At 45.1% G+C, this 21280-nt stretch overlaps 1 protein-coding gene across 1 annotated transcript in view; it reads left to right on the forward strand.

Moving 5' to 3' along the window:
* The first annotated feature begins 589 nt into the window (after nt 1-589).
* Nucleotides 590-21280, forward strand: part of traf4a (tnf receptor-associated factor 4a) — a 38326-nt gene continuing 17635 nt past the window's right edge. Inside the window, exon 1 of the mRNA XM_083637221.1 lies at nt 590-1120. Coding sequence (XP_083493347.1) covers nt 978-1120 — 143 coding nt within the window. The 5' untranslated portion in view covers nt 590-977. The remainder of the gene's footprint in view (nt 1121-21280) is intronic.

Genomic DNA, 21280 nt, shown 5'->3' on the forward strand with positions numbered 1-21280 from the left:
TGTTGTGTTTTTATTTAAATTTCTTACCGCATTATTCACAATATTCACCAGTTTTATATTGTCTAGTGTATATAAAACATGAAATACAATAAAATCCAACAATATTCCTCGAATCCCTGTGTCTGCTGCTTTACCACTAGAGGGCAGCGGATCCCTCATCACTTATAGATTCATACTCATACTGTATTACGTCAACTATAGTCAGTGTTTGATATTCTGCAATTATTGACCTAAACCTTAAAAACAAAACCTTGGCTACTAATGTGTCTTTTATTAAGCATTAGACATTATATACCTACAGTAGCCTAATTCTAATGACAAGGTTAGGTGTGCTTACAGTAGGCTTCACGGTTACACTTTACATGAACAACATACAATTGATCCAATTTACATATCATTATAGGCCGATCACAGCCGGACAAATGTCCCATTATCGATCCATCAGGGGGATAAAACGCCTGGCGTGAACACCCCAGACTGGAGACTCCTCCTGCGGGGAGCAGTGGGCGGGACTCCGGCCACCTAAACAGATAGAGCGATGTGTGTATTGTGTTCAATCTGTCAGTAGCCTGCATCTCCAGAGGGAAGACACATATACACAGAGACACACTGCGAGGAGAAATACGCCTGTATTGTGACCTGTAGAGGTGCTGTCAGGCGACATCTGAGATTGCAACGTTTGAGGACTGTCGCGGCTTTGTCTTTTTGCTTGGTTGCCATATGATATCAGTCGCTCGGGTTGCAGGAAAAGACTGGAAGACAACTGGAATCGGTCAATATCCGTCGGATCGGGGACAAGGGACATGAAGCTCCTCGCATCGGCGTAGACGGGCCGTGCAGAATACCAAATAGCACCGGGGGAAGGGGCGAGGAGAGGTGGGGGGAGCTGGACACAAAGAAGCGGTATTATTGTCGTTCTTATTATTTGTACCTGTCAACCTGCAGCGGAGAGAGGAGGCCCAGGTTTGGCCGCAGCGATGCCCGGGTTTGATTACAAGTTTCTGGAGAAGCCGAAGAGACGCTTCCAGTGTCCGCTCTGCAGCAAGGCCATGCGGGAGCCCGTGCAAGTGTCTACCTGTGGACACCGCTTCTGTGACACCTGTCTGCAAGAATTCCTAAGGTATTTGTGTGTGTGTGTGTGTGTGTGTGTGTGTGTGTGTGTGTGTGTGTGTGTGTGTGTGTGTGTGTGTGTGTGTGTGTGTGTGTGTGTGTGTGTGTGTGTGTGTGTGTGTGTGTGTGTGTGTGTGTGTGTGTGTGTGTGTGTGTGTGTGTGTGTGTGTGTGTGTGGCAGACAGACAGACAGACAGCTCTGCAGGCGATACTGAAGGCTAGTTTCGGTAGAGCAACAGTAAATAAAGGATGTGTAGGTGTGCCCTCCTCACCTTACCTTCGCAGGTTTTTACAATGGCACGTTTTCCTTCTACTATCCTATGACCATAACGTGTATGAGGCCTTGTGTACATGTTGCTGCCCAGTGCCTTACCCCCACTTTAGCTTATAGCTGGTGTGTTATTATTATTATATTATCCTACTTCCATGTCCTCTTGTCATATGAAATGGTTCACTGAATGCATTCATGACTCACACTGTCAACATGAAAACATGAGTGAGGAACCATTTGAAAACCACATTTGGGATGTGATGTACATTTGATATCCAAAGACATGGCAGCCTGCACAGACCCCATCATGTCTTTGTTTTATGCTCCATAGGATTCAAACTGGCCCAATAGCCGGAGATCAGAAAGACATGGGAGACGTCAGGAGTTGTTATTGTTTTGGGCCATGTCAAATGTCAATGAGTCGACTAAATAGGCTTGCAATGCTGCAATTTAGCAATTGATTAATAGTTCTGCAGACCTTGCCTTTGCACTGGCCGGTTTAAACTTTAATCTCTCTTGGCAGGGTCAGATAATCCTATATTTGTTTGGGTGGTGTGCTTTTTGTGGAGTGTCTGTCCTGCAGAGCGTCCATGCTTTCCCATCCCGTCTGTGTTTTTGCCCTGGGGCTGGGCTGTGTGCATGGCTGCATGGGTTTGGGGTCGGGATGGGGAGGTGAGAAGGAGGAGGGGGGAGGTCAGCCTGGCCGGGGGCGCAGTGGGGTCTGCCTGAGTTGGAGGATTAGGCTGATTCCCTCATTGGTGTCGGAGCACCAGGGGCACCGAGAGACCTTTCACTGCAAGGTCATGAGACTGAGACGCCGGGCAACCCCTTTCCTTTAATCTGCTAAACATGGAGCTCTTTGTCAAGATGGATAACTTACAGAAACATTGTGTGTGTGTGTGTGTGTGTGTGTGTGTGTGTGTGTGTGTGTGTGTGTGTGTGTGTGTGTGTGTGTGTGTGTGTGTGTGTGTGTGTGTGTGTGTGTGTGTGTGTGTTGTTGCAAGATTATACTGTGAAAAAAGGGGTCACTAAAGTGTCATACACACACACACACAAACACACACACACACACACACGTGAACATGATGGTTTTGTACTGTCATTGCATTTGACACTACAAATTGTACAGGAACAGGAAAAACAGAAACAATTTTACTAGCAAAGATGACTAAGTACGAGACAGGATGATAATGCTGTCATAACAACATCCAACTTGCAAAGAAAATGATCAGCATGATATAATCACAAACAGTTCCTTGTTGTTAGGCCAATATACTCCTTGACAGCAAGTCAATTTCTATTAGTTTGAGTAGACTAGCCAACCTAATGTCAGCGTGTTGATTTAAATTCAGTTTATATCCTCATGCTGTGAATGGGAGTTTATATTCCATATTTACACACAGAGCAACCTGACATTGTTTATTGTGGCCATCTATCTATAAGATCTAGGGATAGTTTATGTCCCTGCCTAGCTGCAGTGCTGTAGACATCACTGGTGTTGACATGTGGTGTCAGTCAACTAAAAGCTTCAGTGATGTATGGAAACTGGAAAGCTAGTCTGACAGACTGACACGCTAAAAATAGATTTGCTGTTGGCTCATTTATAACACGTTCTGCGGGGGAAAGGAGCAGAGGATCTGCTGCAGATCCTGAAAAGTCTTTAAAAAATCACATTACCTAACCTCAAGGCCTTAAAAGGTCTTGAGTATAGTTAAATATAGCTTTTTAAGTTTTAACTCCGAGAGGTCGTAAAGATGTTGTGGTTTCATGGTGTGCTCTTTTCCTAGTGAGACATCAGCTCAGTCATGCAGACCTCTATCGTGAAAGTCAGTGTCTGCTGTTTCTTTTCATTTGTATCTCAGTTATATCTAATTCTAACTAGCACCGAATACGGTCTTAAAATGTCTTAACATTTTACTTGAATACAGGGAGAGGGAAACCATGATATTTGCACGCCAACAAACACTTCTTAAACTATTTGGTGTGAAGTACTTTTGAACTTGATGACAGATGATTTGACATTCTGGCTGTATAGGCTATAGGGCTGTGAATCTTCACTGGCCTCGAGTCATGATTCTATTCGATTATGATTAATCTGTCTTCGATTCCACGATGCATCACGATGCATCTCGATACAGCTCAAAGTATCGCAGCTCCAAGTATCTCATCCTCAACTTTCTATATTATTATTACTGCACATGGCATACTTTTTCATCGATTAATAATACAAGCAGTCAGATAAATATCAACTCCCTTTTTTTATTTAGAAAGTGCTTTATAATCTGAATGTCGACATCAATTTTAAACATGAACGATTCATCTGTCAACGATTCGATTCCACGTCCGCATCTTCAAAACGATGAAATTTGACACCCCTAATAGGCTACAGTGGAGACTGACAGGGGAGAGGTGGACATAAAAGATGAACCAAATCCGTGCCTACATTGTCGTGAGTGCCTGGTGTTCACCTTAGCCGTTAAGGTGAACACGAGCCCGTTGAGTCACCAGAAAGCCCCCTCTTGCTTTGCAGAACATTGTATGTGTTTGGAAAGCTGAAACACAGACACAGAGAGGAGGGGGAGGCAGAACCATCACTGCTTATCAATGCATTTCGCCTGCAGCTTTGTCTCTGCCCGCCTCTGTGTTCTTTCTCCAGTTTAGACTCCATTACTCCCACGACACAGACTGACTGAATTTAACAAATACAAAGTTAATAACCCTATGAGGGCTGAACAATATTCACATGAAAAATCTAATCGCGATTTTTTGACGGAATATTGCAATTGTGATTTAAACGGCGATTCATATTATTATCCCCTTCCTTTTTGTTCTTGTTTTCATTTCAGATGTGTCTCAGTGTGCAGAATTTAATTAGTTTTGAGTATGATGAAAGGTTCTCACCAATATTGAACTTGATCCATGGACCAAAGATTATCTGCAGCACTACCGAAAAACAATGCTGATTTACTTTGCACATGATCTCACACATATCTGAAAACTGTAAGCAGTTTTGCAGACATTCATTTAGTAGAGTTGATTTGAGTTAAGTTGTGGACCAGTGATGTCATGACTCATTCATGCAGACATCACTGGTCCACAACTTAACTCAAATCAACTCTCAATGCCCGTCAAACTAAATGAATGCCTGCAAAACAGTTTACAGTTTTCAGATGTGTGAGATCATGTGCAAAATAAGTCAGAATTGTTTTTCGGTGGAGTGTCCCTTTAAGTAATAAATTGAAGCCTATGCGATTTGAAAATTGCAGACGGACACATTGCGCTTCCGATCACCCCCCCCCACACACACACACACACACCCCGATCCCCCCCCCGCTCTCTATACCCTTGAACATAAAAAAGTTGAACATAAAAAGAGTAACTGGGTGCTTCTTTTGGGTTTTGATAACCAGCGAGCTCAATGGTCAAATCAGAGAATGACTCATCAGTCAGCTGAAGATGTAATTGAAACCGTGTCCCTTAGATCAATCACCAGCTTCACAGTGGCTAATGCTGTGCTCGGTTATATGAAAAGTTAATGGGGTGGTAATTTCACAATATGAGACGTTTTCCCTTTCTATATTGATTTCCCATATAGGTCAACTGCAGAGGTGAACAGCGCTCATCTAAGTATCTTATGTCTGATTTTATATCTGATATAGCTGTGATGAAACAGTGTAACTGCAGAGTGCTATATAGATTTCTCAGATAAACTAAAATATGAAAAGATCACTTTGTCTCCCAGAGAATAGGCTAGTTGACTCACTTCAGCCATTGCTGTGAGTAAATGTGTTATTTGTCAACTTGCCAGGTTAAATAAACATTGAATAAATATTAATATCAACAGCAGATGATATTTTAGCAACACTTCAACCCACAGTTATTCTCAGAGAGAGAGAGAGAGAGCTGCAGTAGGGATGCACTGATATGAAAATGTTGGCCGATACGAACCGATATTAACATTGCTGTTATAGCCGATATAACCGATTTGTCGATATGATCTGTATAAAAACACATTTCCATGATAATCACATTTTGTATATACAGTAACTGAAAAACACGTGTAAACACTATGAATTTGAAAACGTAATGTATTTCGTTATTTCCGAAACATTTGGAAAACCAATGGGAAAACCCCATAAATCATAGATTTACCAAATTGTTTACTGGCAATGTGAAAATTTTGGTTGATATCGATAATAACCAATATTAACATCGCAACATCGGAGCGATGTCGAGATGTTAAAAATGACTAACGTTTGACCGTCATACCGATATGATTGCCGATATATCGTGCATCCTTAAGCTGCTGCGGCTAAGCTAACTGGCTGCATTGTCACCGGTTTAATTAGCAAAGTGTGCCAGTTGAGGCCGCAGACAGTTCAGCTCTCAGGGACGGCAGCACAAAGGCCAGCGTGGATCAGATTGTGAGGAGAGTTCAAGTTTATTGGAGCTGACAGAGAGCAGTTCGCTAATGCTATGCCCATTGTGCAACAAGGTGAATCCTTTCCTGTAATTATCGAAGGTTGTATAAGATCCAGTCGAGGCTTGCCAGCAGCACACACTGACAGTTCTGTCACCATCTCCACAACTCACTCGCCCTCCGTTGCAACAAGCCTCCCAAGTCTAAGAATGCTACTGCATGACAGCACCTCACTGTTAATCACTTCATTGGAAACCTCTTCAAATCATTATCAAATATGAATTGACGAAGATATCATCCTTCTCCAGGAAATAGGTCTCCACTATTAAATCATCCATTTTCCAACACAAAATCAGTTCAAAATATCTTATATTAAATATTGTATCTCCTCTCGTCACGTTTTAGCCCGCTTCAAAGGAGATCAAAAGCACACGTGTGTGTGTGTGTGTGTGTGTGTGTGTGTGTGTGTGTGTGTGTGTGTGGAGACACACACACACACACACACACACACACACACACACACACACACAAGTGCAATGTTTTTGCATCGCCATGCCTTAATGCTGAAAGGAGCTGGTGTGTGCCCCTCTGTCTACAGGCGTGTTAGCATGTGATGCTAATGGGCTGTGTTTCCGCCTGGGAGGAATGTGTAAATACTATAGAGCAGCAGCCCTGCAGGCTGCCCCAGCGCTGAGGGAGAGTCACGGGGGTAAAGCAGAGAGGCTTAACACTCACTCAGTGCAAATCTAACATGAGTCACATGCTTCGGCGTTTCACGGCACGCTGGTTTGGGGCAAACCTCTGTTTTTTTTGCAGTACAGTGAGTGACTCATTAACAAGAGAGAAGAAGAAACACTTCATGGTATTTTAATACCATTTCCACCCGGCTTTAGGGCCACACATGCCACGGCTCATCATGGCTCATCAATCTTGAGTTTATTGAGCCCGCGCAATGTCATACGATGCTACTGTGGTATCTCTGTGGGAATGATCCAGTGCTGTGGGCCGGGCCTTGACAGGGGTGTAATTGGTTTGTTCTGCTCCATAACGCCTTCCTATAGGCCTCAATACAGTAGCAGAGCAACTGCTGACTTACCCAGAGTCACGAGGAACTCCAAAGTAGGCTAATATGAGAATTCTTCACGGGTCGATGATTCTTTTGCATTATTGTAGGCCGGGAAATGAGTCTTGGAAGGCACCATGATTCATGCCAACTTTTCACACATCCTCTAGTAGTCTATGAGCTGTTCTGTTTCTCTCTCTCTGCTGTAGGTAGCCTACTCGTTGTTCTCTGTGATAGCCTCCTATGCTGGTGCAATCTGAATGGCCTGACGCATCCTCACCACCCGCATCATCAGAACATCTGAATCAGAATCAGTATCTGGCGCCTCTTCCCTCTTGTTCTCGTCTTCCACTGGCCCCTGTCTCCTACTGTTTGGGGGGGAAACACAGAAAGTGGATAAAGATCTTGTTTGTGTGCAAATAGCAGAGTGTAGTGTAAGGAAATGGAGATGAAGGATGTGATCTGAGACAGCAGAGAGACTTGCTCTGTCAGCATTGGGCTAATCTAGTAGCTTAGCATTTCTCCCCATTAGGAACCAAATGAATTGACCTCTGTCCATTGTGTGTGCAGCTGATTGGAGGAATGTATATTATATAGAGGCACTTTGGCTGCAGTGATAGGGTGTCTCTTAAAGGGGTAAATGGAGCCGGCACAGCATTGGTGCCCAGCGCTGTGTATAAGCCTGGCGCTTTAGGCAGCTGGGGGCTTTGTGCCTGTGTGTGTCTCAGTGTGAGGGTGGATCTGTATCTGAATGGGACTGCCGCCATGCATGGCTGATGAATGACTGAATGTGTGTTCAACTGTTCATTTAGCATGCCCGTCCCTCGGTCCCATCACTGGGACATTCACACAGCCCCCCGCAGGTGTCCGAAGGCGGCGCAGGGGCATCCTGGGTGGAGATCCGGCGGGGAGGAGGAGGAGGAAGCGGGGGACTTTGCTGTCCGTCCATCCTCTGACTACAACGGTGGTCAGTGAGCTGCACAGAGAGGGATTCTGTTTAGGCCAGTGAAAGCCCTCAGGCCTCCGCTGTGTGCTCAGGGCTGTGTGAAGGCCTCTGAGAGAGAGAGAGAGAGAGAGCGCAGCGCTGAGACTGTCAGCCGATGCGCTCGGGGGCGACAGAGCCGGAAAACAGCCCAATAAACTCCGACACATCAACGCATAGAAGCAGCAGCCACTGACACACGTGGGTAGAAAAAAGCCCTAAGTGGTTCTAAGACACAGTGGTTCTAAGACACAGTGGTTCTCAAAGTGGGATCCGAGGACCCCCCAGGGGGCCTTGAGGGGGTTCCAGGAGGTCCCCCGCAAAAAGGGGAATCATTTATTTTCACTACAATTCCATCCGTAAGTAACACAATGACAGAATGTATGACTACAGTATTTTGGTCATGGGTTTCATACACTTTTTGTAATACAACAGGAAAAGCAAAAAATCTTATCAGATGGGGGACCCTGGGACAAAATCTTATCAAATGGGGGTCCGTGGTCTAAGTTCTGTCAGTTCAGGGGTCCTTGATGTGGAAAAAGTTTGAGAACCACTGCCCTAAGATACAGCAGCCTATGTCTGGGGAAAGAACAATCAATACCCTGTCTATGTAGGCTTGCCTAACAGTGTCTATATGCCTCTGTTGAATAGTACCTGTTAAGTGAAGAAACACAGTGACCAGTGAGGCTATTGTGATGTGGTGCTTGGAAATGCCCACTGTATCTTATTTCGGGAGCAGTGGGCAGAGGGGGAGTTGCTGTTAGCTGGCACGTCACTTGGACTTTGAAACGAATGATTGTGCGAAACGTCATTGATCTTTAAAGTTTAACATGGTTGTTGACTTTGTTTGCTTCAAACGTTAGAAAGAATGAGAAACTGAGCTCAGCGAACAACATTAGAATCACAGGCCTGTCTGTCCTTCAGTACGTTCACACCAGCCATGTTTGGAGGAGGGGTTTATCAAACTCTGCAGTGTTTACTCCTTCAATGGGGTTTGTTTGGGCAGGTGGGAAGAACAATGCAGTTCAAGCTTGTGTGTGTGTGTGTGTGTGTGTGTGTGTGTGTGTGTGTGTGTGTGTGTGTGTGTGTGTGTGTGTGTGTGTGTGTGTGTGTGTGTGTGTGTGTGTGTGTGTGTGTGTGTGTGTGTGTGTGTGCACCGAATCACCGCACTGAGACCGCCTCAAAATGCAGGCCTCAGTCCTGCATTTTGAGGCACAATCTACTACACTGTAGTAGATTTTTCCTTTTCCCCCTTTTTCTCAAGTACCCCGTGTAGTACCTCCATGTACCCCTAGGGGTACACGTACCCGAGTTTGGGAACCACTGTAGGAAACGTCCCCCAAATGTAAGGTTTTATGGGTTTAAGGAGATAGATGTTGACATCTGATAGCCAGAAGTTACTCATGTTGGGAAAGTCTAGCATAACAAAATGAATTGAGGGCAAAGTGAACTCTCATATTCAGCTGTTTTTGTGTGTTCTTGGCAGGTATGAACACTAGAGAAGGGACATTACTGAAAAAAGGACAGACAAGTCTGAACTAAAGTTAGACAAGTCCATCATTCTGAACTCAAGTTACCAGGACTGGATTTGTTTGGACGCCCTCGCTTACCGCCAACAACCTTGTGGAATGACAAGTTACCAAAACTCTGTCCAATAAACAAGCTACGTGTTAGTCCATGTGACCTGGTTCACTTGTATTTGGGCAGAGTGAACCTAAATGAAATCAGATACAAAAAATGTGACTGAGTAAACTTTCCCGCTATGCGACCAATGAAAACAAACTATCATAGGTGTGACTGCTTGTTTGTCAAAGAACTGGTCAAATAGTTTAACAGCCTAGTCAGGGAGAAAAAAACGTGGTTGTGTATATCAAAACATGGCACGATATGGCGATAAGATAAGAGCTGCCGAAACCGGTGAAGTCACTCATCTGCTTAACTGCACACCGCTGTTTTTCTCATTTGGGGAATTTGGTATGAAAGCCTTAAGCACTCCCAGAGAGCACACCCATCCCAGAGAGCACACCCATCCCAGAGGCAGAAAGATGGATGTCGGTTGGCTCTTTTCAGGATCATGTAATTGTGGAGAGTCTCCGGAGAGGAAGCCAGGCGGCTTATAGAGATCCAGCTGTGATGATGACATCGCTGAGAGAGGAAGTGCTCTCTGACCGCTTCACACAGCTGCTGAGGTCCCCCTACAGGACAAGTCACATGTTCTTGTGAGGCTCATATTGTGACAGCTGTGTGTGTGTGTGTGACTGGAGAATAAGCATAGGCACTTGTGTGATGGGATGAAATCCACACTTCTCACAAGATAGAGGCCACTTAAAACTCTTGGTGGATTCACTCCATTGAAATGTCCAGCCTCTCCCATTCTGTGACTGGCAGGTCTCTGTGTGTCAGTTCAGGGGTCACGTCGTGTGTTTGCTGCCAAAAGGAGTTTATTAGACAGTCACACGGCCAATTCACAATGTGTTTTTGAATGACTCTTTAAAGTGACTGACGTGATTTATTTCATTCACAAACCAGTTCAATCAACTGCAGAATGAAGGTCTTTGCAGTTTGCACACACGGTCCCCTTTTCTTTTCTTCTGTATGCGTTTTTTTTGATCCGTCATCCGAAAACGCAGATTTGTCAGATTCTCAGGCTAGTGATTGGTTAGGGAAAATAAAATCCCCTCCCCCCACAGAAATCGGTTAGCCTGGAAGCAATGTCAGACTAGAATATGGAAATGTAGTGTAACAAGTTGACAATTCAGGCTGATATCAGGCTAGAATTAGACTAGAATATGTCCCAAATTCTCAGACTTGTTTATTTTTTGAATACTCGAAAAAGCACTCGAACCCTCTGACTTCCCCATGAATCATGACTGTCAGCCCAAATCAGTCTGTGACCACAGTGTCCTTTCTCTACTGAGCACTGGTTTGGGAATGATTTGAAAGTTTACACAAAGCCAGTTTACAGCCTACCTCTCTCCTCTGGTCAAATGAAAAACATTTTAACCCGGGACTCGACTTCAGCAAACCTGAATCAATGCACTGAACAACGTCCAATTATTGCTTAAATGGACTTTACATGAGTTGCCTCACAGGTTGCTTGGCAGTTATTGAGTAGATTAGTTAGTGAATTAAATAATCAATGAATAACAATCTCATTATTGGGTCCATTGTCGCCTGTAAATATGAAAACACGACTCAGGACAATTTGCAAAGCAGATCTACTGCACCTCCTTAAGGCCCAATTATGCTCAACGTTAAATACAGATACGCATATGGATGAAGCCTTCTGTCTGTACTCTGTGTTCATTTCGTGCGTAATTCTGTACGTTTTTCTGAAAGGTTATGCATACAGATGAAACTGAGCAGGACCACACACACTCACACATTTTACTCTCTCTACTGCCCACTAGTGCATGTATTGCTTAACATGATACCAACATAATTGGGCCTTTAGTCTCAGCATTAGGATTTGAGACTTCAATTTGAAATTTGACTTTAGTCTGTTTGGCCTGTATTTAGAGGGTTATGAAGTTCTCCTTTATCAGCTTGTGATATGGGAGGGGGCGGCAAGCTGACTTAAACAGCTATTAACATGAATTCATTAGATTTTTGCAGCCTGCATCAAATGAATTAAAAAAACAACTACTAATATAACAGTCCAAATGATTAAAATAATCGTCTCTCCCGTCACTCGACTTTTAGCGGCGCCCGTGGCAGCAGCCTGAGAGCTGCTTATAGACTTGCCCCAACTTGTCTGCCGCTATAAGAGGAGATCTCCCGGACAAAGAAGGAAAACATCCCAGCTATGCAGCCGAGCACCTTAGCCGTCACACAGTGAGCATGCTGGGGCCGCGCCGCCGGCCGAGCCCCAGCCCTGCTGCTGGAGCTCAGCCAGCTGGCCCACGTCCCAACGCATGGCCCCGTGCTCACACGTGCACGGCTATGCATGCTATGTGCAACAACACCTTCAGATGAAGGCCTGTTTGTCTGAACACATATGTGCTTTGCTCACACTGCTGCAGCAAAACACGTGTTATCTACCGGATCCCCTGTGTTTCTCCCTCGCTGCACATACAACAATTGTAGAATTACTGTACAGTCAAAGTTTGGGAAGAAGTTGGTAATGAAGCCTTTTAGTGTGTGGATACGTCTAGGCAGATTACCGCTAAGGACCATTTTGAGGTTGAGCATCACACATGGAAAGGTATAGGTCAGGTCTCAGTGGTGCAGCTTGTGCAGTTTAAATCCATCTGCGCACTGCTGCCTATTGTACTAATTGACTCCCCCCCCCCCCCAATCTGCTGTATACAGGTCACTGCACCGACAGCCTCACTGTACATACTGTACAGCAACACACACATGTTCAAACTCCCACACATATTATTCTGCCAGACTGCTTTTTTTTTCAAGATTGTTGTGCAGAATTTAATTTCCAAAACAGGGTGCTAAATCAAATCTGCATCAGAAGACTGCAGAGTCAGGCACCATCAGGCCCACATTCATTACGCCCCCTTGCATTTTCCGAATTACAAAGTAAATATAGAAATAGAAAATGTGCCAATTGACTCTGATGATGCAGCAATGTACAATTATGATATTTTAATTTTAATTTGAGTCAAACTGATGATTATTACTGAAGTAATGTTTTGTATTCCCTTGTTCTAGTGGGAAACTCATTGTATGCTGCTAGCATAGAGTAAGGAAACGGCTATTGCACGATTAAAGGGACACTCCACCGATTTTCAATGCTGATTTATTTTCCACATAATCTCACACATATCTGAAAAGTGTAAACAGTTTTGCAGACATTAATTTAGTTTGACAGTTACTGAGAGTTGATTTGAGTTAAGACCAGTGATGTCATTTGTGCATGAATGGCATCACTGGTCCACAACTCAAATCAACTCTCAATAACTGTCCAACTAAATGAAAGTCTGCAAAACTGTTTACACTTTTCACATTATGTGTGAGATTATGGGGAAAATGAATCAGCATTGAAAATGGGTGGAGTGTCCCTTTAAGATTGCCAGATTTTTGTATTCTATAGGCACACAAGTACCCAGTAATTACCAATTTACAGTGTAAACACATCACTGATATACAGTAGTGTTTTCACTTTATCACCCATGTCATCTTAATGTGAAACGCTTTGGAGACATGCCGGCAGAGGGCTTGTCATCAGTATTAGGGAGTTGTCGTTGCGATGCGGGCAGCTGAGTGACCAGTGCTGTGGTTGCTGAGCTGACAGGCAGGCATGTGAGGAATCTGTGTGTGTGAGGAGTGAAAGGAGAGCAGCTGGGAGTGAAGGAGAGAGGGCCAGCGCGGGGAAGCCGAGGGAGGCACCTGTCTCAGTGAAAGGCTCCTCTATAGAGCGGAACAGGTGTCTGCCGAGCACTTAAGCTCTTCACTTTAAGCGCACACACTCTGAATTATAGTCATTTATCCGTGGGGCCCCGTCAATGTTAAGGTCATTGCCCGTTTGCCCTGGGCCTTTCCGCTCCCCCGGCTCCTCTTGCCCAGTGAAAGGTCTGTGATGATGAGGGCTTCCTTGCCAAGCCTTGGACTCTTTTATCTCCCTCTCATCAGATCTGGTCTGTTTACTGTGGCGGTCCTCTAACCAAACACGGACTCTCTCTCAACTACACTACCTCCCTTGTGTGGTGTCTCAGGGTCGCCCCCCGCAGCTCATTCTCAGATATGTCAACACTGCGTAGCGCTCAGGGACCCTCTCCTTCCTTCCCCTGCACACAGACGAGCTATTGATCCCATGAAAGAAGCCGCGTGCGCAGGAAGTCACTCTGTCGCTGGCCTGTCCAGACTCCAGACGCAGCGTTCGCTCGGCTCGTGCAGCATGAGGGGGGGGCGCTCGTCTCGCAGCCTTTCTCAGCTCATCAACCCTGGAAGTGGCATGTGATTGGCTGATTGTGGTGGTGCATTGATCGCACCTCGCTTGGATGTCGGGCAACAACAAAGCGTATAGATACAGTCGGGCTGTGTGGGAACGCCCACAAAAGGTTACTACGTTACTATGTTACTACTAGAGACTAGATGGTGGGGTAAAACCCCCCATATATCTCAATGGGCTGACTCACCAAAGGACGGTGCTGCGGCTCTACACTACAGGATTGGGGACTCAAAAGCAGGTACATAGACGTCTGTGCAGATGTTGTTACGTTCACTGCGGGGGTTGAATCCCTGATCCTGTCTGCCTGGGCTGGGCTAGCAGCTAAATGCTAACTCTGCTGCACTGGAAGAAGGGGAGGATTGACCCCACGCTGATCCATTGAACATGCGTCTATGACGAGACACTGACTGTATCTATAACGGATACGCTCAAAACAACGTGACTATTGTTTTCTGAGCAGTTCCATAAAAAAAGATGGATGACAGACAGAAACCTGGTAAAAAAAAAAACAATACACAAAACATCTTGTCAATGAGAGCCAGTAAGATAAACACCTGCTTATTTCATCAGATTATTTGCAGAAATCAGAGTTTACACATTTACTTTAGTTCTCACACTGCAACAATAGCAATGCATGTGATGTAGCTGACAAGGCATGAGATGGCATTTCTCATTGTCGCTAATACTGTGCATCTTGTTTGCTGTGCCTCTGTTAGCTCTTTCACGCGCTCATTGAAAAATCTTGTCATTCACTTCATTCCTGCTGCCAGCAGCAGCAGCAGCAGCAGCAGCAACAGGGGCATTTTGAGGACTTCATGCTGCAGGAGCCATGCAGCCCAGGCATTTTGAAACAAAGGAGGCAGATTTGACGTCAGCACCTCGCCTCGCCTCGCTAAACAAAGAAATCACATCCTGAGAGAAAGGGAAGTGGACGTACAGTAGTGCATGAGGCGCAGCTCGGAGCTGGATCACAACAACAGCGTTCCTCGGGCGGAGGAGAGCATGTCGAGGCCGAGCACTGTGCTTTCCCAATTGTATATAAATTGTACATGTATGTATTTTGCCTCTGGCTACATGTATTGTGCAGATTCAGACTGATAAGGAAAACACGAGCCACAGCGTATCTGAGACATGATTATAGAGCAGAGTCGGTTGCTTTTATGAGTGTGTGTGTGTGTGTGTTCCAGCAGCTAGACCCCCAGCTCAGTCTGCCAACTGCTCTCTCTCCCTCTCTCCCTCCCTCCCTCCCTCCCTCCCTTTCTTTCTCTCTCTCTCTCTCTCTCTCTCTCTGACACACATGTGCATGCACAGACACACACACACACACACACACACACACACACACACACACACACACACACACAAAGCCTCACCTTCCCTCACAGTTACCATGGACACAAAAGCACAGGACCTAAAATTGTCACCGCCAGCGATGTGCACACCTCACAGACCTGAATCAGCTTAGTGACAAATCAGGAAAAGAAGCTTTTCCACTGGCACTTCAATGGAAATGCAAATGGGACGGAAACAGAAATCCACATTATACCACGGCGTTTTACTTTGAGATGTCTCTCAGAGGACAGTGTCAGAGTATTGGCATCTATTGGAATACTTTTTGAAGGAAAGCAGCGTTTTAGAGAGAGAGAGAGGGTTTTGAGGAAACCTTTGAGTTGTGCAGCCGGAGGCGAGGAAGCCTGTGACTCACGGCTGTGTTGCCTCCTGCACTCTGCTGCTGTGAGAGCGCTGACTCATGCAGGAGGCAGGTCACACACTTTGACGAGGCCAAATCCAAACAGGAGTCAAATCATTAGCTCCACTTCACACCGTCTTCACTTTACCGCGGCCTCACACACACTGTCTGGCAAAGTTCAAGTGATGCAGATTAGACGTTCTGCTCGTCTGCGAATCAGTTTCAGGGCGTTTGAGAACAATCAGGTTGAGTCATCGTAGTGTAGGCCGCGTTTATATAACCACTTGCTGTTTTTATTCCTTCAATCCTGTCGGATCGACGCAGCTCTCCTCCGCTTCTCGCGCTAATTAGTGGCCATGTCACTGAGGGCATCACACATTTTTTTTCCAAAGATGTTCTTGTGGGATTGGACTAAAATAACTCCCTCACATGGCAAAGCTGATAATGGTTTACCCACACCTGCTATCACACACACACACACACACACACACACACACACACACACACACACACACACACACACACACACACACACACACACACACTCACACACACACACACACACACACACACTCACACACACACACACACACACACACACACACACACACAGGAGGTCAGCTTGAGGCATGTGGGGCAGTGGGCCATGGTGCACTTATCTATGAAGGCCAGGGAGGAAAAGACATCTGGATAATGAACATGGAGCTGTTGGTTTTGGTGTTACCAGCATTTTGATTGAGTTCCATTTCAAAGCAGCAAACCAGGGCGATGCTGCCACCGGCACTGACCCGCTAAAGAGGAACAGTGGGGACCCTCCTTTACACACATAGGAACGTGTGTATTATTGCCTCTGTGGAAAGCTCGCTTATATAATGATCTAATCATTTAGCTCCTAATGAGCATGCTGTTGTTCACAACAACATTGCAACTCAGACATAAAACAATTCAATTTGAGGTGTGACTGACTGATGATGAATGTAGCCTTCGACATATCGTGTGTGCAGTTTTTGGTGTGTTTTTTCCATGTACAGCAGCAGATGCAGGCTAATTAAAAGCTCTGTTGTGATTGTGAATAAGATATCTGATTGGCTGGAAGGATTATCTGGACCACCCACCTGCTGCTGTTGGTCAGGATGGAGGGGAGTGGCAGTGTAGAAACTGTTGAATAATCTGTCTGGTTAGTTGCTTCCTGGTTCTCTACGATGCAAATGTGAACCTGCTATGTGTCGTGGTGTTATTGTGGTTTAATATAGTGGTTTATGGTGGACACTTAAGATACTGTGGCACTTTTCTCTTTGATCAGACACATTTGATTGTGCGGCTCATTGTTGCTCTGCTAGTGTGACAGCCACTCTACTATGAAGGCATTGTTTTAATTGATGGGTAATGCGAGTAATGTTTCTGTGAGTATTCCGTCTTGTCTGCCACGGGCTTTGGCATTGAGAGCAGCACAAATAATAGACAACAAAGGAGGCGCGTATGGGACCAAAGAAGAAGAAACAAAGAATATAAATGAGATTTATGCTGTGGATTTATGATGTGAGCAGGTAAATCAGGATGGAGCTAACAGACTCCCCCTTCTCATGTTTCTATAGATGCTGAAACTTGACCTCTAAGTGGCTTCTGATTGATGTGTTGCCTCTGGTGGTCGAGTGAGGAGTAAATCCACTTTAAAAAGAAACTGTCCCTCCTGGCTTCTGGGAGAAACAGATCATAAAACAAACCCGACAGAGAGCACAAAGAGATCATTATGCTGGAATAATGCGCTGTTAGACGCAGCTAACTAGCCATAGGTATTCATCTTCTCTCTTCCCCAGGAACTGTGACTGTGTTGACAAAAGCCATTCACTCAGTGGAAATCAACACTCAATCCAAGCGCTGAAATACGCTTCATTTAGAGATAGCTAGTGAATTATTCTACTTCATTATGGCTGCATAACATGGCATCTTAGTTGATTAAAGGAAGATGAAAGTGGGTTTCCCCCAGAAATGTTGTTAGGCCCGGTGGCAAGTATCTTTTGGCAGGGGCCCCGCCGCCATCGCCCAAGTGTCCTTTGTGACGTGGACCCGTGTGGGCCAGCGACGGACTGATGGCAGCATTAAGGCAGGGCCCTACACTTTCTGTGCTAACAAAATCATGGACGGAATCATGGAACTGAGAATTTAAAAAGGCTAAAACACAGCTTTCAGTAGCAAAATTAGACAAAAAATCAAATAAAAATAAATAAATCCGTGATGCTTAGGCCCGGTGGGTGGAGGGGGTCAACTTTGGCCAGGCTTGTATTACACTGAGGGAAACCCTATGAAACCTCTAGATGTTTGTTTTTTTCTCTTATTAACTTTTTAAGACTAAATTCTGCTGTGATTTAGTGTCACGACTGATGGTCTTCATTTCTGTGTGAGAGGATGGGAACAACACCCAGCTGAAATTCTTAAAAAGAGAAAAGATAAATTGTTTCTTTCGCTTCCCATATTTTTTTGTTTGAGTGGAAAATCACGATGCAGTCTTCTTGACTGGTGGGTTTCTCTGAAGGTTGCACCACTGCTTTAGATATCCCTGACACTCATCAAGTTTTATTTTCCAATTAGAAAGAGAATCAGAGAAAATCTGGATTTCCATTAATAATAACTTTATGTATGCAATGCATTGACCTGCTCCCTCTTCCATCTGTCAGATATCCTCACCATCAAGAATACCTGGAATTAGTTGGAAATTCAGAAGACGTAAATACCACCTGTTTTGATTCAACTTAATGGCAAGGAATTATATAGATTCACAACAGATGAAGATGACAGTCAGAAAATGCGCACGCACGCACGTGCGCACCAGTGCGCACAAATAAGTGTATGTTTTCTAAATGGCACAACTTATCACAGCATTCAAGTATGTGAGTGAAAATGCATGGGAGCAATGGTTTGTACCTGAAGCACCATACTGCTTCCAGCCTTCCACCCTAATCTGTATGATTAGTACTGCGATTTCATGCTGCGCTTCTTGACAATTGTGACTCCAGCCGCTGATTCATTAACACCTCTTAAAGGGGAATGGTACAGTGTTTCACATGGCGTCTGCATACGTACACCCGGGCGGGCGACAAGCGAGAGTTCTCCTTTTTAATAGGCCGGGCGAGGCCTTGGCAGACTGTAAGCCCCCCGGGCCACTGTAAGCATTCCACAGGATTAGTGTGGCCCCTCAGAGCCAGGCGTCGTCACTGCAGATCGCCCTTTTCAGCAGACATCTGCCCTCTCTGAAGCCGGGCTAAAATTGGACCAACCGCCTGTAATTAAAACAGCCAAAATGCACTCGTGTCTGGGAAATGTATTGTGTGTGTGTGTGTATATAGCTACTCCCATTTGGGCTCCGAACAACAGATGATTACGCTTTCCTTCGTTATCACTGGCATTTGAAATCGTTGCAAATGCGTTGTAGTACAATGGGTAGTAAAATGGAGAGTGGGCAGTTTCACACCTCCGTTACCTTGACAGCAGCTTTTTAGCACATCTTCACAGGCCAGTTGGTCCTTCACACATGTGCGCCATGTTGGAGCTCAGGAGTTTCATTGGTCTGGGTGGGTACTGGTAGTCCTCCAACCTCCCCACCCATCAACCAGATCAAACAGGAGCATCTCCTTTCAAGCCCTCCTTTCATGTAAGCAGTGCAGGCCCCCAGTACATGTGTATGTGTGCGTGTGTGTGTGTGTGTGTGTGTGTGTGTGTGCGTGCATGTGTACGGGTGCAATCGTGCATGTGTGTGTGTGTGTGTGTGTGTGTGTGTGTGTGTGTGTGCATGTGCCTCCTTGTGCTGTCTGCACTGTGTTTCTGCTGTGTGGGCGTGGAGGGAGACTGCACTCATGCATGCAGAGCTCTGCTATACGATTGATTGGACCTCTCTCTCAAACCCCCCCTCCACCCTGCGCCCAGATCAGCAGCAGCTAATGAAAGTGGATTGATTTCCTGTTCCTCCGGCATACAGCATATAATCTGGGGATGGAATCGACGAGGGCGGGGGTGATCAGACAACATTGCATTGTTACATTTGCTCTTTTATTCATTTGAGTGTCGAGCCACGCGCACATATATCGGCCAGCAGCGGAAAACAATCTGTGCAAGTATGTAACTGTATATAACTGCAACCCTCTCTATATAGGATGGGAAGCTCATTTTCTTGCCGGCGGGAGCTGTATATCACTCGGGGGGAGGAACGCCAAAGAAACGATAAAATTTGAGTAAGTGAAGGTTATAAAAGTGTGAGGATGCCAAAGTATAGCGTCAAGAGAGTGCAGAGGGTGAGTCAGTAAATGAGGTGTGCTGGATTAACAGTTCATGTTGTAAAGACTCCGTAACCCCTCCCTTTCCTGATGAAGAGTCTGTGTGTCATAGCCCAATCACACCGACGCAAAGGAGACAGTGCGAGGGATTATTAAGAATACTCGTACGCGCAGTCTCCCCTCCTCGCACACTTAAGGATGGATTATAGCGTCTCAGACTCAGAGGCTTGCGCTGTGTCTGCAGATGGCTGCCTGCACCCCTCCCTCTGACCCTGCCTCCGTCCTTCCTCTCTGTGTGTGTGTGGCTCGCTTGTCTTCTGGCAGGTGGCGAGTCACAGAGTTTGGTATCATGGCAGCGCGTCTAAAGCTCTACCTCTGGCATTTTGATGAGTCATTGTCTTAATTGCTGGCAAATTCAAACTGATTGATTGGCTGATTTCACGAGACACCCTGAGACGCTTTGTAATCATGCAGGCAAAGCTCCTGTGGGCCGGAAATCGAGGTGTGCTTTCAGGAGAGTAGATGCACTATTGAGTTTTTATTTGGCCAATAAACTTACCTTTCTATTAACATCATAATCATTAACATCATAACAATCTACTACGCTAAGTGCAATGATCCTGTTCATGTCATAAATTGCCTAATGTAATAAAAGTTACATAACATTAATTCTAACCAATTATTTTTCCTGTTATCGACAGTATATAAAGGGGCAAGTGGGCAATCTCTGTCCGTTCTCTGTTTCAATTTTGTCCCCGGAGTGATGTCGCTCAACTGGAAGTGATGTCATCAGTGATGTCACTGATGATGTCATTGGCATTGTATTGTAGCATACCTCTCTCGTTTACACTCAGAAGAAAAGAGCTGCTCTGCATGCAGTTGGTTGGGCTGAAACATAAATAAGCTCAATAAGACTAAGATATACCTTAACATTATTCGTTTTTATATGCTGCTGCTGCTGCTGCTGCTGCTGCTGCTGGTGTTGCTACTGCTTTGAAACAAGCTGACATTTGACAAATAGACCAGTTGATATTTTCTTAACCTTCCGAATGTTTTTGGACTCACAGACGACTGTGCTCACAAATGTCAGCACACAGTGAGGCCTCGGAGGACCGCAGGGAGAAATGAATATCATTACGTCACCTATGGCTGCATGAGCACTGATGGCCTCAGGTGTCATGATCTGCTGTGCTTTCTCTGCTCTGTGTAGGTGTACAATAAAGAAGAGTGAAAAAGATATCCCGATAGTAACAAAAATCCATTTCCTTTTGTTGTGCAGCTCATAGTAAACCATCGTCTAATGCTGTGATACATTTCCTCTATCTTGGTCCACAGTTTTTGTTTTTTGTTTCTTCCAGTGAGTGTTACATGGGGTGCAGAAGATGAAGCCAGGGAAACGGTGCCAGACATCCACCCACATGCTTGTCCTCGACGTAGCAGTCTCTTTCTTCCACTTGCATCATTTTTGCCTGTTTTGGCAAAGCAACACAGTAAAAATAGTATTTTCTTCCCGGATGAGGAAGTATAAAACAGCTGTTGAATTATAGCCTACTTTAGACTTTAGATGTGCT

The sequence above is a fragment of the Poromitra crassiceps genome (genome assembly GCF_964638095.1).
Source record: "Poromitra crassiceps genome assembly, chromosome: 5".
Classification (NCBI taxonomy): Eukaryota; Metazoa; Chordata; class Actinopteri; order Beryciformes; family Melamphaidae; genus Poromitra; species Poromitra crassiceps.